Source organism: Onychomys torridus, chromosome 6, assembly GCF_903995425.1.
Source record: "Onychomys torridus chromosome 6, mOncTor1.1, whole genome shotgun sequence".
Classification (NCBI taxonomy): domain Eukaryota; kingdom Metazoa; phylum Chordata; class Mammalia; order Rodentia; family Cricetidae; genus Onychomys; species Onychomys torridus.
In genome coordinates this window covers 104,986,722-105,010,164 of record NC_050448.1, presented here as the reverse complement: position 1 = coordinate 105,010,164, position 23,443 = coordinate 104,986,722, and the positions used below count along the sequence as shown (strand labels likewise).

Below are 23,443 nucleotides of genomic sequence, written 5' to 3'. Positions count from 1 at the left end.
AAGAATCATTATTTTTTTCTATGAACAGAGACTATTTGTAAAACTAGAAATTAAATTTTAAAAAGCTACCAGATAACTTAGTAGTAGTAGTAGTAGTAGTAGTAGTAATAACAACAACAAAAACAACTACAATACAACTACTGGCTAGTGTTCCCAGTGACAGGCCAGCAAAGGTTGTAAGCCTGTAATACCTGGAAGAGAGAGGCTACAATTGGAGGCTGCTCTCCGTGAAGACATAGCTGAGTAGCTTTGTCCAATTTGTGTGAATCAGGGTCTTCAACAGGAGAGTGACCTGCAGGTCAGTGCCCATCACAAGACAGCAACCTGTCCACACTGATCAGAGCCCATGTGCCATCTGCAGAGCAGGTGACGTCTTCCTGACTTCTATTCAGAAACCCCCCCCCCCCCAGCAGCTGGGAAATCTCTCCCATGCTAAGGCTTTAAAAAAAATAAATAAATAAAATAAGATATCCTACCACAAGACCACACTGTGAATTTACTTAATTAATCTAATAACTACTTTCCTGGAAATACTCAAAACCCCTTTGTTTCTGGATTCAGTGTGTCTTATCCCCTTGTAAAGGGATGTAAAACAGTTGTTAGTAAACAGCCGTCCTTAATTTCCTTGACTAATTTTAGAAAAGGACTATTAAACACCTACTTGGACTCAAAGAAAACAAAGCAAATTATCCTTCAGACAAGATGTTGTTGTCTTCAGTTATGAAAATGCCAGCAGGTGTCCTTCCTGCAGGCAGAAAGCCAGAAGAACCAGGAGCACTAGACATGCAGGAATTCGCTGTTCAATGGCAGTGGGCTTTTGGCTCCTAGGAGGCATTGAGCTCTTATACTTGGTCCTTCATTTTGCTATTAGGAAACATAAATACTTCCTATTTATCTTGACGCAGAGGGCATCAGTCCTGACTCAACCTCTGAAATAACTCGTGTGTGTCAGGTTATGTGGCTCCCTCATCCTGACTATTTGATGCTTCAGGCATGAAGGGTGAGGAAAAAAATCTGCTTTGTTCTGAATAAGATAATGCATCACAGAATAAATAAAAGTATGTCTCCTTTGCCCTTGCTAAGACATACTTTTCTTCTAGATTTATTAATGAATGATATAGAGAAACTCTGTAAGTACATTATTGAACAATATTTTTTAAACACCTCAATACCACATACTTCAAGATATGGGAAAAATGAATGCACTTCAGATTACTGGTTGTGGTGGTTTGAATGGAAATGGCCCCAAAATAGAGCCCATAAGGAGTGGCACTATTTAAGACCGTGGCCTTGTAGGGGTAGGTGTAGCCTTGTCGGAGGAGGTGTGTCATTGGGGGTGTGGACGTTGAGATTTCAGATGCTCAAGCCAGGCCCAGTGGCTCAGACTCTCCTGCCAATCCGGATGTAGAACTCTCAGTTGTCTCTCCAGCACCACGTCTGCCTGTATGCCTGCTGCCATGCTTCACACCACTGACAATGATGAAACTAACCCTCTGAACTTTAAGTCAGCCCCAATGAAAAAGAGTTGCCGCCGTGGTCACGGCATCTCTTCACAGCAATAGAAACCCTAACTAAGACACTGTGAGGGTAAAATTCTTATAAAAAGTTTTGTGAAATATTAAACATGAATATAATCAACCTTTGAGCTACAACTCACAAGACACTCAGGGTTTCAAAGAGTGAAATCAAACAAAATCCAGTCTAGGGGAAATTCTACAGGACAAAGTCTACAGAGTGAAGGGTTTGGTTTCCTTAAAGGATGCACTGAATGGGGAGAGGAAGGAGGAGAGAAGGCAAGGAAATCCGGAGGTTTAATGAAAATACACAGGCCTTATTTTGGTCCAGGTTTTCATAAAAGAAATATAAAAAGGAAACTATAAGTCAACTAGAAAAATTTAAAGTTTTTTTTTTTCTTCTTTTTTTAGTATTTTTCAGACAGGGTTTCTCTGTGTAACTGCCTTAGCTGTTCCGGAACTTGCTCTGTACAGTAGGCTGACCTTGAACTCACAGAAATCCGCCTGCCTCTGCCTCCCAAGTGCTGGGACCACAGGTGTTCACCATGACTGCCCAACAAAATTTGAAGATTTAACAAAGAAAAAATTACCACTAATTCAGGTGAGGAAATGGTACTGTGTTCATTTCTTTGAAAGCAGCCCTGGGCTTTTAGCTCTCACAGAATTGCTTCAGCCTGTACAACTTCCAAATTATTTGTGGCTAAGGGGAAAGTCAGGTGTAGAGAGAGCTAAGTATGTATTGAGCAGGGTCCTGGGTGCATGGAGCATCACTGAACATGGAGCATCACTGTACTTGGAGCATCACTGCACTTGGAGCATCACTGTACATGATGGAGCATCACTGTACATGGAGCATCACTGTACATGATGGAGCATCACTGTACATGATGGAGCATCACTGAACATGGAGCATCACTGTACTTGGAGCATCACTGTACATGGAGCATCATTGTACACAGAGCATCACTGTACATGGAACATCACTGTACTATAATTTGTTTTATGGGTTCCAGAAGAGCAAAGGGGAAAGGTTTGGGAGAATAACGAAAAACCAATTTTTCTAAAAGTCCTCTTTAGAATATGGAGCAACCCCCTCCCCCAATACAAAAATTCTTTAGGTTGGACATGCACAGTCACCCAGAAGAGCAGATTCTTTCTAGAGAATCACAAGTTAGCAGGAGAAGAGACTTCAGTGACAGTCCCAAGCATAAGCTCTTCAAACCCCCGCCTCCCTAATCCAGCGAAATACAGAGCGGAGTCTGTAGTAACTGGGGTTTCACATGCAGGCAGCCAATGGGATGCAGTATGCAGCAGCTCTCAGAGCTCCATGGGAAAATCCTCTTCATGAGTGATCCTAATAAGCTGTCAGTGACTAATGAGGCTTTTAATGAGACCATTCATCTCTCCTTAGTGCTAGAACGCTATTTTATCATTCAAAAAGTATAAACAGATAGCTGTAAGCTGATGATATATTTTGTCTCACGTCCCCTCTGTTCTGCCCCATCAGCTCAGTCATAAACTTTGCTGGATTTGCAAAGGAAATCACAAATAGAACCAGTCAGTGACTCTGTCAGTGCTGTAGGTGAACTCTGGCACTGGCTTGGACTCCAGCTATGTGCCAAACAGCCTTGTGATGGCCTACGCCACCAAATACTAAAAACTGGAAATGTTCCTTAAAGCTTCCAAAGGAATGTGTCTGCTTGCACTGACGTCCCTTGAGGCACTGGGCATCATTTCCACAGCCTCTGTGTTGAGTTTTGAGTTCTGTCAGGCACACAGAAGAACTGGCTGCGGAAACACATGCCCAAGAGCGCAGGGAATGAAAGTGGAGGGGGCTTTGGGAGAAGCAGAACAACACTCTCTGCTCTGGTGATGCTGACACAGACTCATGGCCACTCTTGGCCTTGTGTCTCGGTGTCATCTTTAGATTAAGTACTAATAACAGCACAACCGTCCACTGAGTCCTGGTCGCCAATGGACTTAACAATACTTGTGTGTCTTTGCATTTTGCCTTCCACTGATACTTGGCAACAAGAACAACATAATTGGTGTGTGGTGTCTAGTCCTAACAGAGGACTGAGATTACTGAATGACCAACTTGGACAGGAAAAGACAAGGCCCAAGACTTCACCCAACAGACAACTGAGCACATCAGGGCCAACGTGACCGAAACAAAGCATTTCTTGTACATAACTTTATGTTCATAGTGAATTAAAAAAGGACTGCTTTCTCCTAACGTCCCCGAGGAAATGGGTGGCTTGAGGGAAGGAATACAACCTACCTGAAGACTGCAAGAGTCAGTGACCAGAGCACTAGCGGCTTCCGCAGTTCAAACTTGGCTCGCTTGTTCATCAGATGCCGACCACCAAATATAAAGGCAGCATACAGTGCCGAGAACAGGAAAGATTTCTTCCTGGGAAGAAATAAATGGAGAAAGTCTTGTGAGACAGGAGTCTTGAAGCGCTTTTCACAACGGCTACCCTGTCTGACCTAAAGACGTTTTCCTGAGTAGATGCCTCACTTCGATGAAACATTAATCCATGCGGAGACGGGCTCTGCTGGCAAACTCATCCTGTGGCTGCCAACTTGCCACAGTAAGCACCATTCAGTGTAGACAGATGTTCTTTTCAGGCCCTGGGATCAAAAATGTCAACACAGCACCGAGGTACAAAAGCGGCCTTTTCACTAGACGACTAACTATTCTTTTTAGGTAAGTGAATTTAAAGTAGAACTGTGGTTTTGGTAGAACGTAAGTATTAACTTTCGAAATTACCATTAATTAAAAAGGCTAAATTGTCTCTCTCACACACACACACACACACACACACACACACACACACACACTGAATTTAAAGGTGTCTCTGATGTAACCATCTGCAGGACCACGGAAGGCATCTCTTGAGGTGAGCTGCACTGATTGAAGATCGGGGCTGACCAGATTAAAGCCATCTTGAGGGGCACCGCAGTCACATGCAAGTGTGTAATAGGGAGGAAAAAAGGATTTCCATTTGAACAAACTAGTGTAAAAAGCAGTTGTAGTAAAATCAAATGCTAGGTAGAAAACTAAAGCTATTTATCTATTATGGATAACACTGAGATATGTTTATGAATAAAACAGTGTATCCTAAACTTGTTTTCAAACACCCCAGGAAACAAGCAAAAGTAAACAAGTGAGGAAATGACACCAGCAAGACAAGAGATGATGGAGAATGGGGCTCAACACCTCACCCCTCTTCTCTCTTGCAAACACACAGAAACCTCTTTACACACTGAAAAACATAAAAACATTTCCCATTTTAAAAAATTCCATGCCGGGTCATGCCTTTAATCCCATGCTTTTAATCCCAGCACTTGGGAGACAGAGGCAGGCGGATCTGGGTTACAGAGTGAGTTCCAGGAAAGGTGCCAAAGCTACACACCTGTCTTGAAAAAATAAAATAAAATAAAATATTCCATAATAAATATTTCTAAAGGATGGAAAATATGTGTGTAAGTGTTTGAAACCTACATTAGGACCATATGGGAGGGTGTTCGATGTTGGAGTTACTGTGGTCTCATTCAGAGCAGGGTGTAGCCTGTCAGAAATACATCAGCAAGATAATACAAGTCCGGCTAACTGCTGATTGGCTGCTGTATGCAGTTTAATGATGCCAAAGCAGGTGGGGGGGGGGGAGAATGAGAGAGAGAGGCAGAGGCGGGCAGCGTGGGGGTGACCACATAGGCCGTGTAAATAACTTAAACATTGAAGCATACTTCCGAGACAAAAACCTATCTCTTAGCAAGGATATCCCCTATACAACTAGACCAACAGAGAAATGGCTGAAGAATAAGTTGAAAGACATAATATGCAAATCAAAATGCGCTAAAGAATGTAGCATGCACAAAGCTTCATATATTACTTCCCTGGCTGCTGGCATATCACCATTTATCCAGTACACACTGCTGCTTACAGGCATGCAGTGACCTACTTGGCGAGTCCCACCTTGTAAAGCCATGATCCCAGGAGTCAACCCATAAATAAACACCACGTACATTGGTTCAAACACAGCCCTGCAACCATGGCCAGTGCTTGTTGGGACACACAGTCCTGGCACAGTCGGCTCTAGGTGGATGCATGTTGAAGAACAATCTCATGCTTTCAAAGTTTTTGAAGCGGGGAGAACAGCACATTGACACCACAGCTCCTCAGTAAACACTGCATGAATGGGCAGTTGGGGGCACTGAAAGGAAGGGTATTTCCCCAGCAGTATATTTAAAACAACTGAAAAACAAACTACCCAGAAATGGATTGTGGCACACTGTCCTCCTCCAACAAACTTCATTTTAGAGCATTAAAAAAAGAGTCGGGTGGATCTCTGTGAGTTCGAGGCCAACCTGGGCAACCATGTGAGTTCTGGGAAAGGGGCAAAGCTACACAAAGAAACCCTGTCTTGAAACAGCCCCCACCCCCCCCCCCAAATAAAAGAAAAAGAAAGATAATTTTATGGGAAAATATAACTAGGCAATCTTTCAAGAGATAGTTTCATAAACAAATGCATGCACTTGAGTGTATTTTTGCTCTAATATCTGCCCAGGTCATGGTGTCAGATCACACAGAACAAGTCCGACTCTTTCTATACTCCTATGAAGTTAAGATACATAAGACATACAAAAGCCATACACGAGCAATGACTTGCTTTAAAAAAAGAAAAGAAATCAAAACCCAACATTAATGCAGGCAATGGAAGCACTCAACAGTGGAATTCTTTTTTTTTTTCTTCTTAATTATAAAAGTGATGGGTAACTGGAACCATCAAGTGCTTATTTACTCAGTAATTCCCCTGGGTGACATCCCGCTGACCTTATCATTTAACCCCCATCACCTCACCTCACGGTGGTATTGTGTTCCCCGAAATATTGTGTGTTCCCCAAAATAAACTTATCTTGGGTCAGAGAACAGGACGGCCACAATATTAAACAAGAAGATAGGCAGTGGTGGCGCACGCCTTTAATCCCAGCACTCGGGAGACAGAACCAGGCGGATCTCTGTGAGTTCAAGGCCACATTGGAAACAGCTAGGCTTGGTGACACTCGCCTTTAATCCCAGGGAGTGGGGGCAGAAAGAGAAAGATTATATAAGGCATGAAGACCAGAAACTAGAATATTTGGCTGGTTCAGCATTTGGCTGGCTAAGCTTTTAGGCTTTGGAGCAACACAGTTCAGCTGAGATTCATTCTGTTCTGGATGAGGACTCAGAAGCTTCCAGTGTGAGGAAACAAGACCAGCTGAGGAACTGGCAAGGTGAGGAAACTGTGCCTTGTTCTGTGTCTCTGATCTTCCAGCATTCACCCCAATACCTAGCCTCAGGTTTGATTTTATTAATAAGTACTGTTAAGATTCCTGCTACAGTATCACTTCCATTTTAGAGAAGGAGAAATGGCCTTAGAGGTTAAGCAGCCCTTAGGCATCTTCTCAGTCAATTTACAGGAGAAGAGGAGGTTGGTTCTTGATGTACTGTCACCTAAGCATGTAAGAGTTCCTTTGGTGACCTCTGGTAACTAAACAGAAAAGAGTTTTACTGTGAAAAGCCCAAGGTACCTGCACCCACCCCACACCATCATGCTCCAACCGTTGGATCTCCCAGATCTGTGAAACTTTCATTCACCCCTCTCCTTGTTTCTTTGAGAATGCTAAAAACATTCCCTGAGGAGGACTTTTCCTTTTTAAAATGATTTCTTTTCCTTTTAGTATAGGAGTGTTTGCCTGCATATATGTATGTGCACCATGTGTATGCCTAGTGTCTGAGGAGGCCAGAAGAGGGCGCTGGATCCCCTGGAAGTGGAGTAACAGAGTTGTGAGCAGCCATGTGGGTAATGAGAACTGAACCTGGTCTCTCTGTAAGAACAAGTGCTCTTAACCACTGAGCCATGGCTCCCAATCTCTTATCATTATTTCTTGGTCATGCAATATATATATAATTCAGGTCTTGGTTTTGGGTCCATGAACTGAATGACTTGTAAACATGTGTCAAGCAAGTTAAATGCTATCTTTACACAGTAATATCATTCTACTCATACGAAAATGCACCTCCAGAAGCAAGGAAGAATAAAATTTCCCTTTTTGTTCTTCTGGTGTTTGTTTTGTTTTATTCATTCATTTATTTCTGTAATTTCCCCACTTCTTGAATGAAGATTAGTTCTAAGTCACTGCTAATGTCCTTATAAGACCAATTTTCAATTTTCTTTCTTTCTTTTTTTTGTTTTGTTGTTGTTGTTGTTATTTTAAGAGACAGGGTTTCTCTGTGTAGCTTTGTACCTTCCCTGGATCTTGCTTGGCCTCAAACTCACAAAGATCTGCCTGCCTCTGCCTCCTGAGTGCTGGGATTATAGGCATGTGCCACCACCACCCGGCATCCAATTTTCTTTTTTACATGTTTCTTTAAAACAATCTTCTGCAATTTAAGGCATGGTGGCACATACCAGCAACCCCAACATCTAGTAGAGGCAGGAGGATCAAGAGTTCAGAGCCAGCTTCACTCATATGCTTAACAAGTTCGAGGCCAGCCAAAGCTATATGAGACCACCTCTGAGAAAATAGTCTGTTAAACAGCTGGGACAAACAGGGTAAACAGTGGCCAAGAACTTGAGAATTACAAGGAACCTGAGTTCAGGGAGAGGTCGAGTCCCCCATTCTACAGGAGAGGGAATAAAGAGGCTGATGACATTAGTGGGCCATGGTCACTGTGTACACTGGTCAAGACCACCCCAAATGTCCGTGGCTAATACTGAGAAGGCAGAAATGAACTGTTAGGGGCTCTGTGAGTCCCAGACAGTCAATGATGAGAAAGACGTTTGCCTAAGTACGATTAGAAAACCACAAGGTCACCATACACTACAGACATCCACTGTGATGAAATCCAAACCATGCTTCAGGTGAGTTTAGAGTCAAATGGGGTTCTTCCACAAAGAACTGAATGTTGGCACATGCAGGGCAAATGGACAAAACCGGATGTTTGAAAACAAGGGAAAGGAGCTGATACAGAGGTCAAGTACAATGAGCTTTCTCTCACGTGGGAAAGTCAGGTGAAAGAGAGAAGCAGAAGAATGAAGAAGAGGAGGAGGCTGGAAGGAGAAGATGGGGAAGAGGGGATGCAGGAGGAAGACAGAGGGGTGATGGGCTGGATGTGATTCAAAGCATAATACATACATGTATGAAAATACAGGGTAAAAAGCTTCAGACTCCCTCAGTAAGAAACTCATTTACTGAAGCATTAACTCCTGCTTCAAAAAGTGTGATTACTTTCCCTTTGTTTGGAAGGTTTGGCAAACTGAGCTACTTCAGTGATTGAGAATTGGCTTCCCTACCAGTACCTCTCTGGTAAAGGTTCAATTATAGTCAGGTTGAGCAATGACTGGTTACTGGCCTACTTGGTATTTAGGATGGATTAGTGAGTGCTCTGATGCTTCAAGGGTAATCCAATAATTCTCTATTTTCCTGTAGACATCCAGGGATGGGAATAATGTGGCTACTACAATGTTTTATTATCAGATAATTAGTAATCCCTAGGTAGCATGGAGTTACCTTGCTTAATAAATTGTAATGTACATCACACAGCACAAGCCTTCCTCTCGGGTATTTAATAAGTCCTTTGAAGATGGAGAAACCAGAGGTGATTACTAGGCACTGAACCAAATAGGAGATAGGTCAAAAGAAAAGAGAGGACTTGAGTTTGAATCTCCAGCACCAAATGTAAAAAGCCTCACATGGTCATGTGTGCCTATCATACCATCATTGTCTGAACCAGATGGAACTGTCAGTCTACTGGGAAACCTACTGTGAGCGTCAGGTTCAGTGAGAAAAATCTATCTCAAAACAAAACAAAACACACACAAAACAAACAACAACAAAAAACCAAAATAACCAAACAAAACATAAGATGGAGAATGACACACACCTCCTCCTCTAGCCTCTGCAGTGGAGACACGTGCACACACACTTGCATGCTCATGTGTGCATACAGCAGATAGACAGGCAGACAGACACACACACACACACACACACACACACACACACACACACACACACACACCCTCTGTTGTACTTTTACTTTTTTTTTAAACAAGCAGAAACTTTTTGTCCCTTACATTTCTGTCATCAATAATGCAAGTGACTAATAGTGGAAATTAGTTTATAACTGATAGGAAAACAGTTAAGTCATACACTTAGAGATCTGGATTTCTCTGGCTCTACTTTGTCCCTAAAATCACTCCTCGAGGTGGGTTTTTATCCTCACTAGAATAACTGAACACCCTGTAGAAATTCATGCATTAAAAAAACAAAAAACAAAACAAAAAAAAAAAAACAGCTTGTGGGATGCCTCTTGAACCAGTCCTGAGCTTGCTGTACCTCCCTCCCTGCATTCACACTGAAATCTGACAGCAACTGGGCCCTCCTCCAAGAGTCAAGCAACTTGACTTTCCAATGGAAGAACTTTCACGTGGGTGGTATTTCAACACAGGCAAACTCTTAATGAGCACCTTGGAAAGATGGCCTGAGTTCCTTCCTCAATTTTTCATGTTGTGTCTAAATGACCTTGTATATGGCAGCCACGGGTGTCCAAGGTACAAAAAGAAGAAAAAAAAAAAATCTGTGGAAATGGAAAAACCAACCTGTGAGAAGGGAATTAAAAAAAAGACCTGTATACCTCCCAGTTCAGTTGATAACACTTAGTGCTTAAAAAGGGTCTATGCTGGCTGGGCGTGGTGGTGGTGCATGCATTTAATCCAGCACTTAGGAGGCAGAGACAGGAGGATCTCTTTGAGTTCAAAGCCAGACTGGTCTACTTAAAAGAGAAAGGCGCAAAGCTACTATAGAAAATGGGGATATTCTCATCTGTCATGTTTTGACCCAAGAAGAACCTAAATAATGTGTGATTTCTGAGCTACTTTGGGTCCAGACACCTCTTCATTTACTTCTCTCGGGAGCTAATTTGGAGATCACAGGTTTTCCTTATGTACTTTTTAAAGGTGAGAAAACCATGATTTTGTGACTCAGTTTTTCTATCTTGAAGTAGGCCAAAGTACAATTACATTTAGTGAAACTGACTGAACAGCACATGTCTTCCCATTAGGGTCCAGCAATCTTAGGAAAAGACCTGACTGGCATAAGCCTGTCAACATCAGTGAACAATGTTTCACACTCATCACCTTTTTTTCTTATGATTGAAAACAAGATTATAGGGGGGAAGAGAATGCTCTCAAAATTTACCCCCCCCAAAACTTGTCTAAGCATGAGGTCAGAGCCCCAGCATCCATGTAAAAACCCAGTTAAGGCGGTGCATCCTGGCACCTGGAGCTCTCTGGCCAGCCAGACTAGCCCACATGATGAGCTCCAGGCTAGCAGAGAGAACAACTCAAAACACCAGGTGGCGAGCCACTAAGCAATGATACCTGAGGTTAACCTCTGAGTCACACAGGTATGCATGCACATGAATTTGCACACGCCTGTGCACCCCTCCCCCAAAAATCCACATAAAGACTCCAAGTCTGGCACCACGTATCTTCCCTCTGGGTTAACAACAAGCTCCCAGATACTAGTTTAAAGTAAGATACAAACATCTACTTCTTTTTGTCTTAAGATGAAGAGGCTACTGGGATTTTAAAGATATAAAGACAGAGAAATGGCTCAGCAGTTAAGAAACCTTAGATCTGGACTCAGTTTCTAGCATACCTTATAACCACTTTAACTCTAGTTCCAGTGGATCTGACCCTGGTATCCATGGGTAACTGTACATTATTGGGGCACATTAATGCATGTAGGCATACAAACATACACATAAAAAAAAATCTTTAAAAAAAAAAAAACTACCTAGATTTATCTAAGAGCTAGAGGCCACAGTTGGAAGTGAATATATTCAAAGGATATGATTATGGACATGGAACCAAAACTGTGAAATCCAGTTTTGCTAAACAAAACAAAAAACAAACATGATTTACAAGATTAAAGTCAATTTGGGCAGAATTTTCCTAGATTTAAATCCAAACGGAGACAAAACGATAACTAGATAAACAGTGTATACCAATCCATACCTGTCGTCTCTACCCTCAAGGGCTGGGTATCGAAAGATGGCCTGTCTGTTGTTGTTATTGTCACCGTGTGGTTCTATAGGGTTTCCTTATCTTATTGCCTCACAGACAGTTGAAAACAAGCTAGGAACTTGCGGCAGGAGAACATGCTTTCATGGTAACCAACGGATGGGGGAATACACCCATCACTAGCTTTCTCATTGATATACAAATCCAGAAGGAAACTGGGGATGCCATGAGAAAATCCACAGAACACTGCTTCTAGGGCTGAGAGGAACAGCTCCACAGCAATGAAAATTATCTGACGGTGGAAGTTAAGCTTGATCAAAATGCAGCAGTGACGGAAAAAGCACAAGCTAAGTTAACAAACTAAAACGATGACTTAAACATTGTTTTCAAGGGACATTACCTCCCATTACTCAGGAAAAAAAGGCTATGGATTCATTTCTCTTGAAAATAACAGCAAGTTTTTTATTATTCAGATGTTCATAGTGCTTTCAAAATCTGAATGCTCATCACCATAATGAAATCCATTATTGCGCGCAATTATCACAAACTAACAAAATACATAGATAAAATAGACTTAACATTATGGGTCCCCACACTTTCAATACTAATTAAAAGCCCTTTACTCTTACAATAAAAGCAAACAAAACTTGAATAGCACTCATTCAATGACATAGTTGGATTGTATTCATTCAAAGAAAATTGGTGGCTTATAATGACAAGAGACTCATATTTTGGTGTGGAGATAATTTGAACTAAGTCTCTTGTGGCTAAAATCAAGGGTGTTAAGATGATCGCTTCCTCTTGGGTGGCTCTAGGCAGAGCCTGTTTTCTTGTCCCTCACAACAGAGAGGTCCTGGATGTCACCTGCCTACCAGTCCCACTCCCATGTAACAGTGGTCCAGCAGCCCCTACCGGCTGCTAGATTCCACGGTACAAACTGGAGGGCTGCAGTGCATCTCTGCCCTGAAGGTCACCTGAAGCTACATCTGAAAATGCATCTGCAGACAGGAGAGAGGAGGTTAAGCTGAACAGAAAGAAGCAGACACCACTGCCTAGGCATGCCCTCCCTCAACCCACACCAGAGTTCAAGTTCTGGCAGCGGAGGGAGGTCCAGCTCTCCTTGCTATTGCTTTTATCGGCCCATTAGCTTGATCATCACAGGATAACTGCAGAGAAGCCAAACTCAACCCCAGAGGGAGCTGCCTTCCCACCACTCCGCCCCTTGTTTCTGCATCGTCAGCATGGGAGTGAGCTCATGCTCACGACAAGACAATCTGATAAAAGGCTTTCTAAGACATAAATGCTCCTTAAAGAGTAGGAATCACTCCATCTTCCTGAGATTACAAAGTGTTGGCTGTGATGAACAAGTTCAAGGTCTGATAAGTGGGGGACCAATCACTCGCCCCGTTTATAGCTGCTCGGGGCTTTTGCTCCTCTCTATTTCTGCAGTGTTGGAGGTAGACTCTCCACCGATGATACAAATAGCTGTATGATGAGAGCCATCCATGGCTGCTCTGTAGACGCTGCTCATCAGCTTCCACAAGGAAGCCAGAGCAAGACCTGCCACACAGTGTCCCAGCCAGTTCAGGAGCCTTTTATCTTCATATTAGGAGACTTTCATCTTTATAGCTACTCATATTATTTTCCACAAAGACTTTAGTGTTCCTCCTTTATTTATAACTTCAAAGCCAAGGGAAAAAAAAAGGATACAAAGGCCTGGTGGGTGGGGGGATTCCTAACAGGAAAAATGTCAAAAATATCCCAGAAAATAAGTATATAAATGGTACAGTTTCCATTTCTTTGAACAATGAAAGAAAGACTCTGTTCATCCTTAAGTTTCTGTTTGCTGTTTGTTCGTTTATGAGACAGCCGGGTAGTCTCTTCATTTGCAAGTCAGGTGACTTGTTCGGGAAATGATTGATGCATAGCTGGGATTCTGCAGCGTGGCTTCAAAGGAAAGGATTTTCAAAACTCGGCAGTTCTGACGGCACTGTTTCCATCAGGCAGTCTCAGAAGCAAGGAAAAAATGCCTAAGCATGAAGAAACTTAAGTCTCCATTCCCTGTCACATTCCAAGGGGCGCCCTTTTTGGGAGTACACACTGCCAGGATGTGTCAGACCTCAACCAGCACCCCAAACATGCACCTGCATCATAACAGCATCAGAGGACGATTTTGTGAAGTCAGTTCTCTCCTCCCACCTTTACACGAGTTCCACGGGTCAGTCTCAGGGGACCTGTTGCTCAGCAAACGCCTTTACACAGTGACCCATCTCACCAGCCCCAATTTCTGGCTTTGGGATTCTGGAATCCACTTTTTCTCTAAGAAACTATGTTTTCTTGAGCCCTGTTCATCAGACAATTAAATTTCAGAAAATCTGTAAAGTAGTTAGTGTCCCACCTTACAAGCTTTCCTTCACAGGCCTCTACATGCGTGAGGTCAACAAGTAACAGCTTCCCTCCCCCGGAGGTTTGTCGTGTGTACTGACAGCCAGAGTTCCTTATCACTCAGTGGCAGGATGTACTTACTCTAAGATGTTTGGGAGGCTGGGGACAGTCTCAGTAGGTAAACAGACTGTCAAGCAAGCATGAGCACCGAGGTCTTGGATCCCCGGCATCCACATAACTGCCGCCATGTTGGGCTGCAACCTCAGTGCAGGGGGAGTGGGGGCAGTGGATGGATGGGAATGCCTCAGTGAGCTCAAAGTTCAGTGAGGAGCTGTCTCAAAAAGCAGAGTGGAGAGCTGTCACTGACCTCTGGACTTCTAAACATGCACAGGGACACAAGCACACCTGAGTATCTGCATATGCCACAGGAATACGTACATACAAACACCTGTGCATGTGCACAAATACCACACTTAATGGTACGCCACCAGATGTCTGTCTTCTCACTTACACCCATTTATTCTGTAGTTGTAGCTGTCCCAAAAGCCAGTACAGAAAAGATTTAGAGCACGCACATAAAAGGATGTATCAACAGGAAGCTATGCAAGGCTATGAATTTTATATTTCTAAATGTAACATCATCTTCACCACTAGCCAACTGTTCTAATTATTTAAATATAACTTGTCATTTTGATGATCTCTGGGAAGTTATTCCCTAGTGGCTTTAATTCACCACCATTGTACTTTATTTCTCCTTAACATTATATACCATAGCAGTTACCTTTTATGTGTGTCACATGAAGTCATCATGCTTGTCTCCTCTTTAAAATCCTGGTGGGCTGTATGTAGCTGTGCTCCTTAATTTTGGATGCCCAGGGCCTTATAGCATGGGGCCGGCCGTAAGCGGCTCTTTATTATACAATGAATACATCACATATCGGATTATTTTCTTAAAGATTTGTTTATTTATTATGTATACAATGTTCTATCTGCATGTATTCCTGCAGGCCAGAATAGGGCACCAGATCTCATTACAAATGGTTGGGAGCCACCACGTGGTTGCTGGGAATTGAACTCAGGACCTCTGGAAGAACAACCAGTGCTCCTAACCACTAAGCAATCCCACCAGCCCCACATATCGGATATTTAAAAACAAAAAAACAAAAAACCTCATGCAGCTGGGTTGCTGATCCTCGAACTCAGGACACAGAGGCAGGTGGATCTGTGAGTTCAAAGCCAGCCTGGTCTACAAAGTGAGTTCAAACCATGGCTACATAGTAAGACACTGTTTCTGAAATAAAATATATTACTGGGAGACCAAGAGGAGTCATTCCTTGCTAAAGTTGGCTATGAGTCTGTACTTCAAACTCACTAGTCTAAGTCTAGACAGTACCCTGAAAGTTATTGTAACCACTGGCTTTTTTTTTTACTAACTGAGGAGAGCTTGGCATGTTTTCCCAGCAGGCTGCTCCTTCAGCAGTTGCCCTGGACCACTGCTGAGCAAGGTGGGGAAACAGCATCTAAAGGCCTACTCCTTGCTGGCCTAGCACCACCTACTATTTTCTTAGTGTGACTGCTAAAGTCAAAGACAGGGTGGGCAGGGATAACTGCCATTGGTGCTGTGGGCCCATCGCCTTCCCTCCTGCTGCCTGGGCCCTCCTCCCCAGCCACCAAACTTAAGGGGCAGGTAAGTAAGCAAAGCATCACCCACAAGTCTGGTAAGCAAGAGTTTCCCATGATGCATATTCTTTTGATCAGCCTGAACATGGAAAGACTTAATATTGTACCACAACAATCGGAATATTCAGTCAAAGAAATTCAGGGGGGGGGGGGCACAGGGACAACTCAGGGTAAAAGGACTCCCTGGACAAGCTGACGGCCTGAGTTGGAGTTGCAGACTCATGGTGTAAGAGTATGTACTCTCAAAAGTTGTCCTGACTCCCCCACACACAATGGTGCGCACAATCCCACACTCATACACAGACAGTGGAACAGAGGCCTCTGCCCACCACCCTGACATACACAATTGGGAGGAAAAAAAAAAAGTCCCAATCTAGCACGTAGGTCATCATAAGATTCTGAGCTAATCTGGGTCATTCTTGAACTGAGTTGAAGGTACGTACTAGGCCACTTAAAGGCACTATACTGAGGAAGGGATGAGATAGAGGGACTCTTATTAGCCTTCTACAGGTGTTTCTGAAAGAAAATGAAAAAGAAATTGCCAGCTTTTTCCTTCCTGACCTATTTATTGTGGAAGGGGAAAAATGGTTCCCAGTCCACTCATCTAATTACTTACTTACTGAGTGTCAGTACAAGAGGATCAGTGTATCCATTTGGTTGATTTGAGGAAGAGGTAAAAGGCTGCGATGTGCTGGTAATCATCTAGGCATCATGAAACCTAGACAGCAAACCGCTCATTCTTTTCACCACCAATCAGAAGTACTGTTGAGCCCTTGCAAGTTAGTGAGTAGTGACTGGGCTGGGGCTGGCCAGTCGGCCATGAGAGTGGAGTGTTGTGTTACAACCTGTAAGTGTTATAAAGGTTCTGCCTTGGAGTCAACAACAGAAAAAAACGCAGGCTTATCACAAGGCCAACATGGGTGTCTAACACTGGTCTCTGCCTGTTTGCTATCAGCCAGTTTAAAGGGTAAAGGGTATCAAGTCAGAGGGATGCAGGCAGGGCACCGCCTTCAGACAGCCCCCAATCTACATTCCTGCTGCGAGGTGAACCCAACTGACCCTCAGAAATACCAGCTTTTTGACAGGAAGGTTTTTTTATTTTTTGTTTTTTTTGGGGGGTGGGCGTGGGGGTCGAGACAGGGTTTCTCTGTGTAGTTTTGGTACCTGTCCTGGATCTTGCTCTGTAGACCAGACCTCGAACTCACAGAGATTCCCCTGGCTCTGCCTCCCAAGCGCTGGGATTAAAGGTGTGCGCCACCACTGCCCAGCTGCTCTAAGGTTTTTAACGTCTGCCTCTGCCCATAGATCCTTATATAGAAAGAGGAACACGGGGCAGGGGTGGGAGTGAGGGGGTGGGGCATACAGAGCTTCCAAGATACCCCAGGTCACACATCCAAAGGAACTGTGAAGTTATAAAAGGGTCTGGGAAGGGCAGAGAATTAATTAACAGTGGCTACCCAATGTTTCGGCCTCCCCGAGTCCACCAGCCAAGGGGCAGAGTGGTCAGAGTACATGGTGACTAGGGAGAACTTTTTACCCAGAAAGGCCTGTCGGGCTGGCAAGACAGCTCAACGGGGAAAGGCATTTATTTGCCTTCAAGCCTGAAGACCTGGTCTTCATCCCAGGGACCCACCTGGTAAAGGGGGAAAAACAAAACCCAAAAACCGATCTCCTGAAGTTGTCATCTGACTTCTCATGCTCATTCTGGTAACTGTGCAATGATGAATGTACATATGCATCCTCACACACGAATGAATGAATGAATGAATGAATAGGTTTGGGGGGGGGGTGGCAAAAGGTTAATTCTTTATTTTTTCTTTTGGTGCTGCGCCCTGGCACCACGACCCCAGCTCTCTCCATTTACAGGTATCTCTTCCTTTATCATAAGCTCTTGGCAAGCACCACCCTGAGGTGTGACCACCTATAAAATTCCTGATGACGTTTGGCTTGGACAAGGCCATCATGCAAAGGCATCTTTGCCTAACTGTGAACGATAATAAGACTAGAAGGTTTTACCTGAATGACACCAAAACAACTTGACTCTCTTTTCTACGTTTAATCTGTTGACCTATGCCTTGGCAGTTTCACACATGTACACAATGTACTTCCATCATATCCACTCCTCAGTTTTGTCCACCATGCCCTTCTACCAGGATGCATGTCCTTTCTCAACACAGGCCCAGAAAGGACAGAGACAAGTGACCATGGACAGAAACCTCTGAAAACAGGAGCAAAATAGTTTTTCTTACGTTCTCTCAGCAATGGTAAGATGAACACCCTAATATACCATTTGAACTGGTCCCTATAAGTCTGTATTTGAACAACAAATCTTCTTTCATCAACTCGGTATGCAGACAGAGCTATCTGCACACAGTTGGGAATATAATTCCCGAGGCTACTGGGGAGTGAGCAGTTTGGGGGAACATGGGCTGACCAGCAAGCTCCAGGGCCACCTGCTGGACTCCATAAGGAGACACTTCCTTTAAAGAAGCAAACAGCAAATAGCTAAAGTGCCACAGTATGCCTGGAGTTAAAACAGGGCGTGCAGGCCACAGCTGGAAGACGGCTCCGTGGGCAAAGCCCTTGCCATGAAATGTGAAGTTCAGATCTCCAGCTTCCACATAAAAAAGCCGGGTGGCCATGGCAGCAGGCCTATAACCTCAGTGCTCAGGAAGTAGCAACAGGCGACCTTTGGGTCAAGCTGGGTAGCTTGGCTAGCTAAACTAGCTGAGTTCCAGATCCACTGGGAGAGTCTGCCTCAGTAAATCAAGTAGAGAGAGCAACCGAGGAAGACACTCAAGTCAATGCCTGGACTCCACACGCAGGCATGTACACACAAGACTCCCTGCACCGCCCAACGGGGGCTGGCCCTTTAAGAAGGCTGACAAGAGCATTTCTTAATTAGACAGGAGCTCGACTCCAGGAACATTAATTCTGCTTCACTAGCAAGCTGTTTTTAGGTCCACGATTTAAGATTTAAGCGCACTTCTTGACAAGGACAAGGAAATGGATTTTCAATTTTCTTTGTGAGTCAGCAGGGAGCAGAGTCTACAGGTGACTTGACAGTGTACCCTGCTCTGGTGCACATCCAGAGGTAAAGCAGAAATGAATCCGCTGGAAGCAGCCATTTAATGAAGCCCAACTTCTAATGGGGGGCGGGGGGAACCACGTGGCTTTGCAATGAAAACAGTGTCTCTCTCTCACCAGGTCCTGGGGCCCGCCTAATGGCAGCTAGCTAGTGAGTCCCAGGGATACACTGACTATCTGTCTCCATTTCTCCAGTGACTAGTCACCAGCACTCACGACACTTCTGGCTTTTGACATGAATGCCGAGGATCTAACTCAGGTCCCCACTTACCAACTGAGGTGTCTCTCCAGCCCGAGCTCACATAGAAATTTCTAAGCACCCTCTTAAAATGGCCTACTGCCTACTCACAAAAGAACCCTCCCTGGATGTCACTAATACAGATTCCCCGCTCCCAGACTTTCTGAACCTAGGAAACCATAAAGATCTGCACTTAAGCCACGAGTCCAAGTCTAGAGAACGGGGTGTCTGTCTAGCCTCAGCTGACACATCTGTAAGAAGTCTTGGGTACCCAAGGCTTGGGCAACATCTCAGAGGCAGAGGGTCAGAAGTCTGCTGTGAGACCATGCCTTCTAGCTATAACAGGAAAGCTACACCCATGGGTTCCTGAATTTTAACTGCTGACACTCCAGTGGAGATGGAGGAAATCTCCTGAGGGGCAGGGGAAGGTTGTACCCTTAGATAAAGAGCTATAGGCAATTAACAACTGCTCAGAGGGTGAATGGATCTTCCCCTGGAGTGGTCAACCCTAGAAACACACAGATGTCGAACAGACTCAGCGGGTTGTATTTATGTTTGTTCATTTACATGTGTAACAACATGGCTAAAAAGGAAGCCACAGGGAGTGGGGTGGGGGGATGAGGAGGGTGGGAGGGAGAGAAGACAGAAAGAATGTACCTATATTCTAGTTAAATGAAAACTCTGCAGTGAAATAGGACTCTTGGGAGAGTCGAACTTTGCTCAAACCACTAGTTCAAGACGATGGTGATTAGCAAGCTTCATAGGCTGAGCCACTACCATCTCAACTGCTTTTGGACTCTCGTTCCCTAGTTTCAAGACATCGCCATTGTACCACAAATCACAATCAACTGTATCCCATAACAAAATTAAACGTTTCTAACCATCATCTGCACAAAAAACTAGGGAATAATAAAAATGAAAACAAAAGACTTGTGAATAAAAAGGAGCAGTCTTTGGGGGGGGGGGGGAAATGGTAAAATGACATAGACCACACCCCATCTGAGGACAGGCTTTGTGGCTGCCATGGTTCCACTTCTACAAAGGTGATCCAGTGTCTTACAGAATTCAACATCTTCTCATTCATGTAAGAATCTCACAAAAACATTGAGTTCTTACTGGTTTGTTTGTTTTGTTTTGTTTTCTGTCTGAGAAAACTGAAACCAATAATAACATTTCTTTTCACAAATAATCGGCTATATTGGACGAAATACACTGCTTTCCAGGAATTGCTTTGAGGATGACAATGTAGTCTAATGACACAGTGCCAAGGTATTTATTTACTTTTAACTTCAAATTTTAGAAGGACTTGGTTTTTGTTACACAATCTTTTCAGAATCATGATCTCTTACCACAGATAGGGAAGGTTCATCTATTGTTTCTTACAGAACTCAACAAATACTTCAAATACAAATACAAATACTTCTATGTGCTGGGTATGGAGAACAGTTAACAAACTAACCAGCCACATCCTCGGGGCCTGGGGCTTTTAATGTCTTTGAGAGGAAAACAGAAAAGTAAATGGAAAATTGAGGTAATGGGTGATTAGGAGGCAGGAACCTCTGCAATCTAGTGTATTGGGTCTGAGAAGGCTTTCTGTAGAAACTCTTAGATCATAAGAGTCTATCTATTCCTGGCAAAGAAAGTCAGAAGGAGGAAAATAGTTGTTAAAGCCAGAGAGGCATGAGAAAGCACATTCCAACAAGTATAAGATATTAAAGAGTGCTTCACCTTCAATTCCAAAGAGTTAACAGAGTGATAAAGGCTAAATGCCCCAAGAAGTATGTGGAAGTGAGATATTAGTGCTTCTGTGGTGCTATGAATGAAAATGGCCTCATAGGCTCATAGGGAGAGGCACTATTAGGAGGTGTGGCCTTGTTGGAGGAAGTGTGTCACTGGGGGTGGGCTTTGAGGTTTCAGATGCTCAAGCCAGGCCCAGTGTCACTCTCTCTTCCTGCTGCCTGAGGATCCAGATGTAGAAATGTAAGCTACTTCTCCAGCATCGTGTTTACCTGAGTGCCTCCACGCTTCTCACCATGACAGTAACGGACTAATACCTCTGACCTGTTAGCCAGCCCCAGTTAAAAGCTTTTCTTTATAAGAGTTGCTGTGGTCATGGTGTCTCTTTACAGCAATTGAAGCCCCAAGACAGCTCCAGTGGAACATATGAACTTTTCCTTTAAGTCTGAGCAGTAGGAACTCACAGGTGGTTCTAAGTGAATGAAGCCAGGTTTGGACTTGGGGATGAAGCAAGTGGCTAATTGAGCCCTACAGGACTGGCCTAAGTATGAGAGCAGTGCCTGAAGCCGAGGATGAGGAAGGCAGACACCACGTGTAGCTTGGTTCCATTCCCAGATCAGCACACCCCAGCTGAGAATCCTGTCAGAGTAGTGGGTCAAATGTTGCACAGATGTGCAAGTGCGGAAGGTTAACACGCGCTTGAACCTTATTTATCTGTGAGCACTGGGAACACAGTCGAGTCTTGACACTTCCTCATTTGTCTTGGCGTCTAATCCTGGGTCAGACATCTTCACCCACTGTGTCAATGGTGTCAGCTTCAGGACTAAGAAAACTGTCACCCATGTTCCCAACCAACAAGACAGAAAGCCCTCAGCCATGTGGAGATGTGCTTTAGAAGACCCAAGAGAGGCTGGCCTGATGGGAAAAGAGTAAACATGAGATTACTGAGCAAGACAAGCCACCCAGGCCTCAATCAGAAGAGTTGCCATCTTCCACTGTATGACAGAGCCATTCAAAGGGAAATATTATAAATGTTTCTTTTGAAGCTGAATGGTATTTTGAAAATGTTGAGCGAGGGAGCTTTCCTCCTTGAAGAGAAAATGAATACTTGTGAATAGCAATACTGGTACTGTGTTCAGTATTTTCTAAGGGGCTGGGAGTCTCTTCCCTGTGACAGCTAAATAGTGTCTGCGAGCCCGCGAGTCTTGCAGGAAATGCCACACTCTTCCAGTGGGAACCTTACCGGCCCTGGGCAGGCTCTCTGTGTACTCTCCAGCTTGACTCAACTTCCCCCCACAGCAGGCCTCTCCCCTTTGCTCTTCCTCTCAATGGAAAGAGCCAAGGGATGGAGCCGTAGCAACGATGCCACTAAGAGGCATGCCCTCAAAGTGTCTGAAATCCTGTCGACACTGGTGAGACATCTTTTATTGGAGTTTTAGGCCTCTGCTCCTCCATCATCACCTGACACAGGCCTGCTCCTTGCACTGTGAGTCAACACACGTGAGAAGGACGGAGCGACAGACAAAGGAGCTTTATGGATGCCATCAATGAGAAGCCTTTCAGCTCCACACTGGGTTCTTTGGACCTGTGAGTGAAGTAAAGAAATCCTCATCTTGTCCTCAAGGCTTGGCTTGTTGATTGTGCGTTACACCCAGCACAACAGAACCTCAATACTTCGCTGAAACTCAAGTGTATTATACTAAAATTCTGTCTAAATTCTGTTGCTATGAACAATATAAAGAGTTCTGTAGTAGACAGACAGACAGAAGACAGAGACACAGACACACCCTACATGATGACATCTATACAGCCTCCTTCTATAAAGACATTGATCTGAAAAAGCAAGAAAACAAATCTCAAAACTCACCATATGTTTCCCTGGGCATCTTGGCCTTTATTGTCATTAGTCAAGTCACTAGCATATTAAAATCAACTAAGAGAAGCTCAGACTGCTAAGTCGTTCCGATACCCTCACCCCACCACCACCACCACGAAGTGGCTTCCCAGGAAAAAAGGAGAGGCCAAAAGGGCCCATGAAAACCCTTAGGGAAATTAAAGTAACACAGCATTAAGTAACCTTCAAATTAACCAACAACAGTTCGGCCATCACCCACCCTGGCAGAAATAAAACTCGTCATGCCGGCTGAAGGCAGCAACCACTGCAAGTATTTACTCAGCGGCACAACCTGCCCGTCAGACTCCAAGATTCTTAGATTGGCTTATATGAAACAGGTAATCTCTCCAAGATATCAAAAGCAGCATGCTTGTGTCCTGTGCTGTGTGCATGTAAATAGGCGTTACGTATACAGTTCTGTGGGAAGTGACCTTGTGCAGGCTCCACACACGAGGAAGATCATTAGCAAAAGAACTCCCACTCGGGACAGAAGTTCTGCCTGCAGTTTTGTCTTACTGTTTTTGTTCAATATAATAGGAGCTTCCTAACTCATTAACACTTACATCTGCACCTTGGACAGTGAAGACAAAATACAAAACACTTAGGAAATGTCTGCCACAACATTGCTACTGTTCCTGTGGCTGTTCCAGGCTCTGCACCAATTCTAATGTGCGTGGAGAGAAGCCGAGTCTCAGCACTGTGAGACAACACACTTGGCAACGGCATTCTTGTGTGGATTATTTTTAACCTGAACTATTCCAATTGTTTGTTTATGTTAATCAAAACTGGCCACGGGATTTCCAAATCTCCACTTCCCTTTAGGACAGATAAGCAA

At 44.0% G+C, this 23,443-nt stretch overlaps 1 protein-coding gene across 4 annotated transcripts in view; it reads right to left on the bottom strand.

Annotated features, from left to right (window-relative positions):
* Elovl6 (ELOVL fatty acid elongase 6) overlaps positions 1-23,443 on the bottom strand; it is a 112,228-nt gene that overhangs the window by 29,097 nt on the left and 59,688 nt on the right. For all 4 annotated transcript variants that reach the window (XM_036190433.1, XM_036190432.1, XM_036190431.1 and 1 more), the window contains one exon: positions 3,796-3,927. In XM_036190433.1, the coding sequence (XP_036046326.1) occupies positions 3,796-3,927 (132 nt within the window). The remainder of the gene's footprint in view (positions 1-3,795; positions 3,928-23,443) is intronic.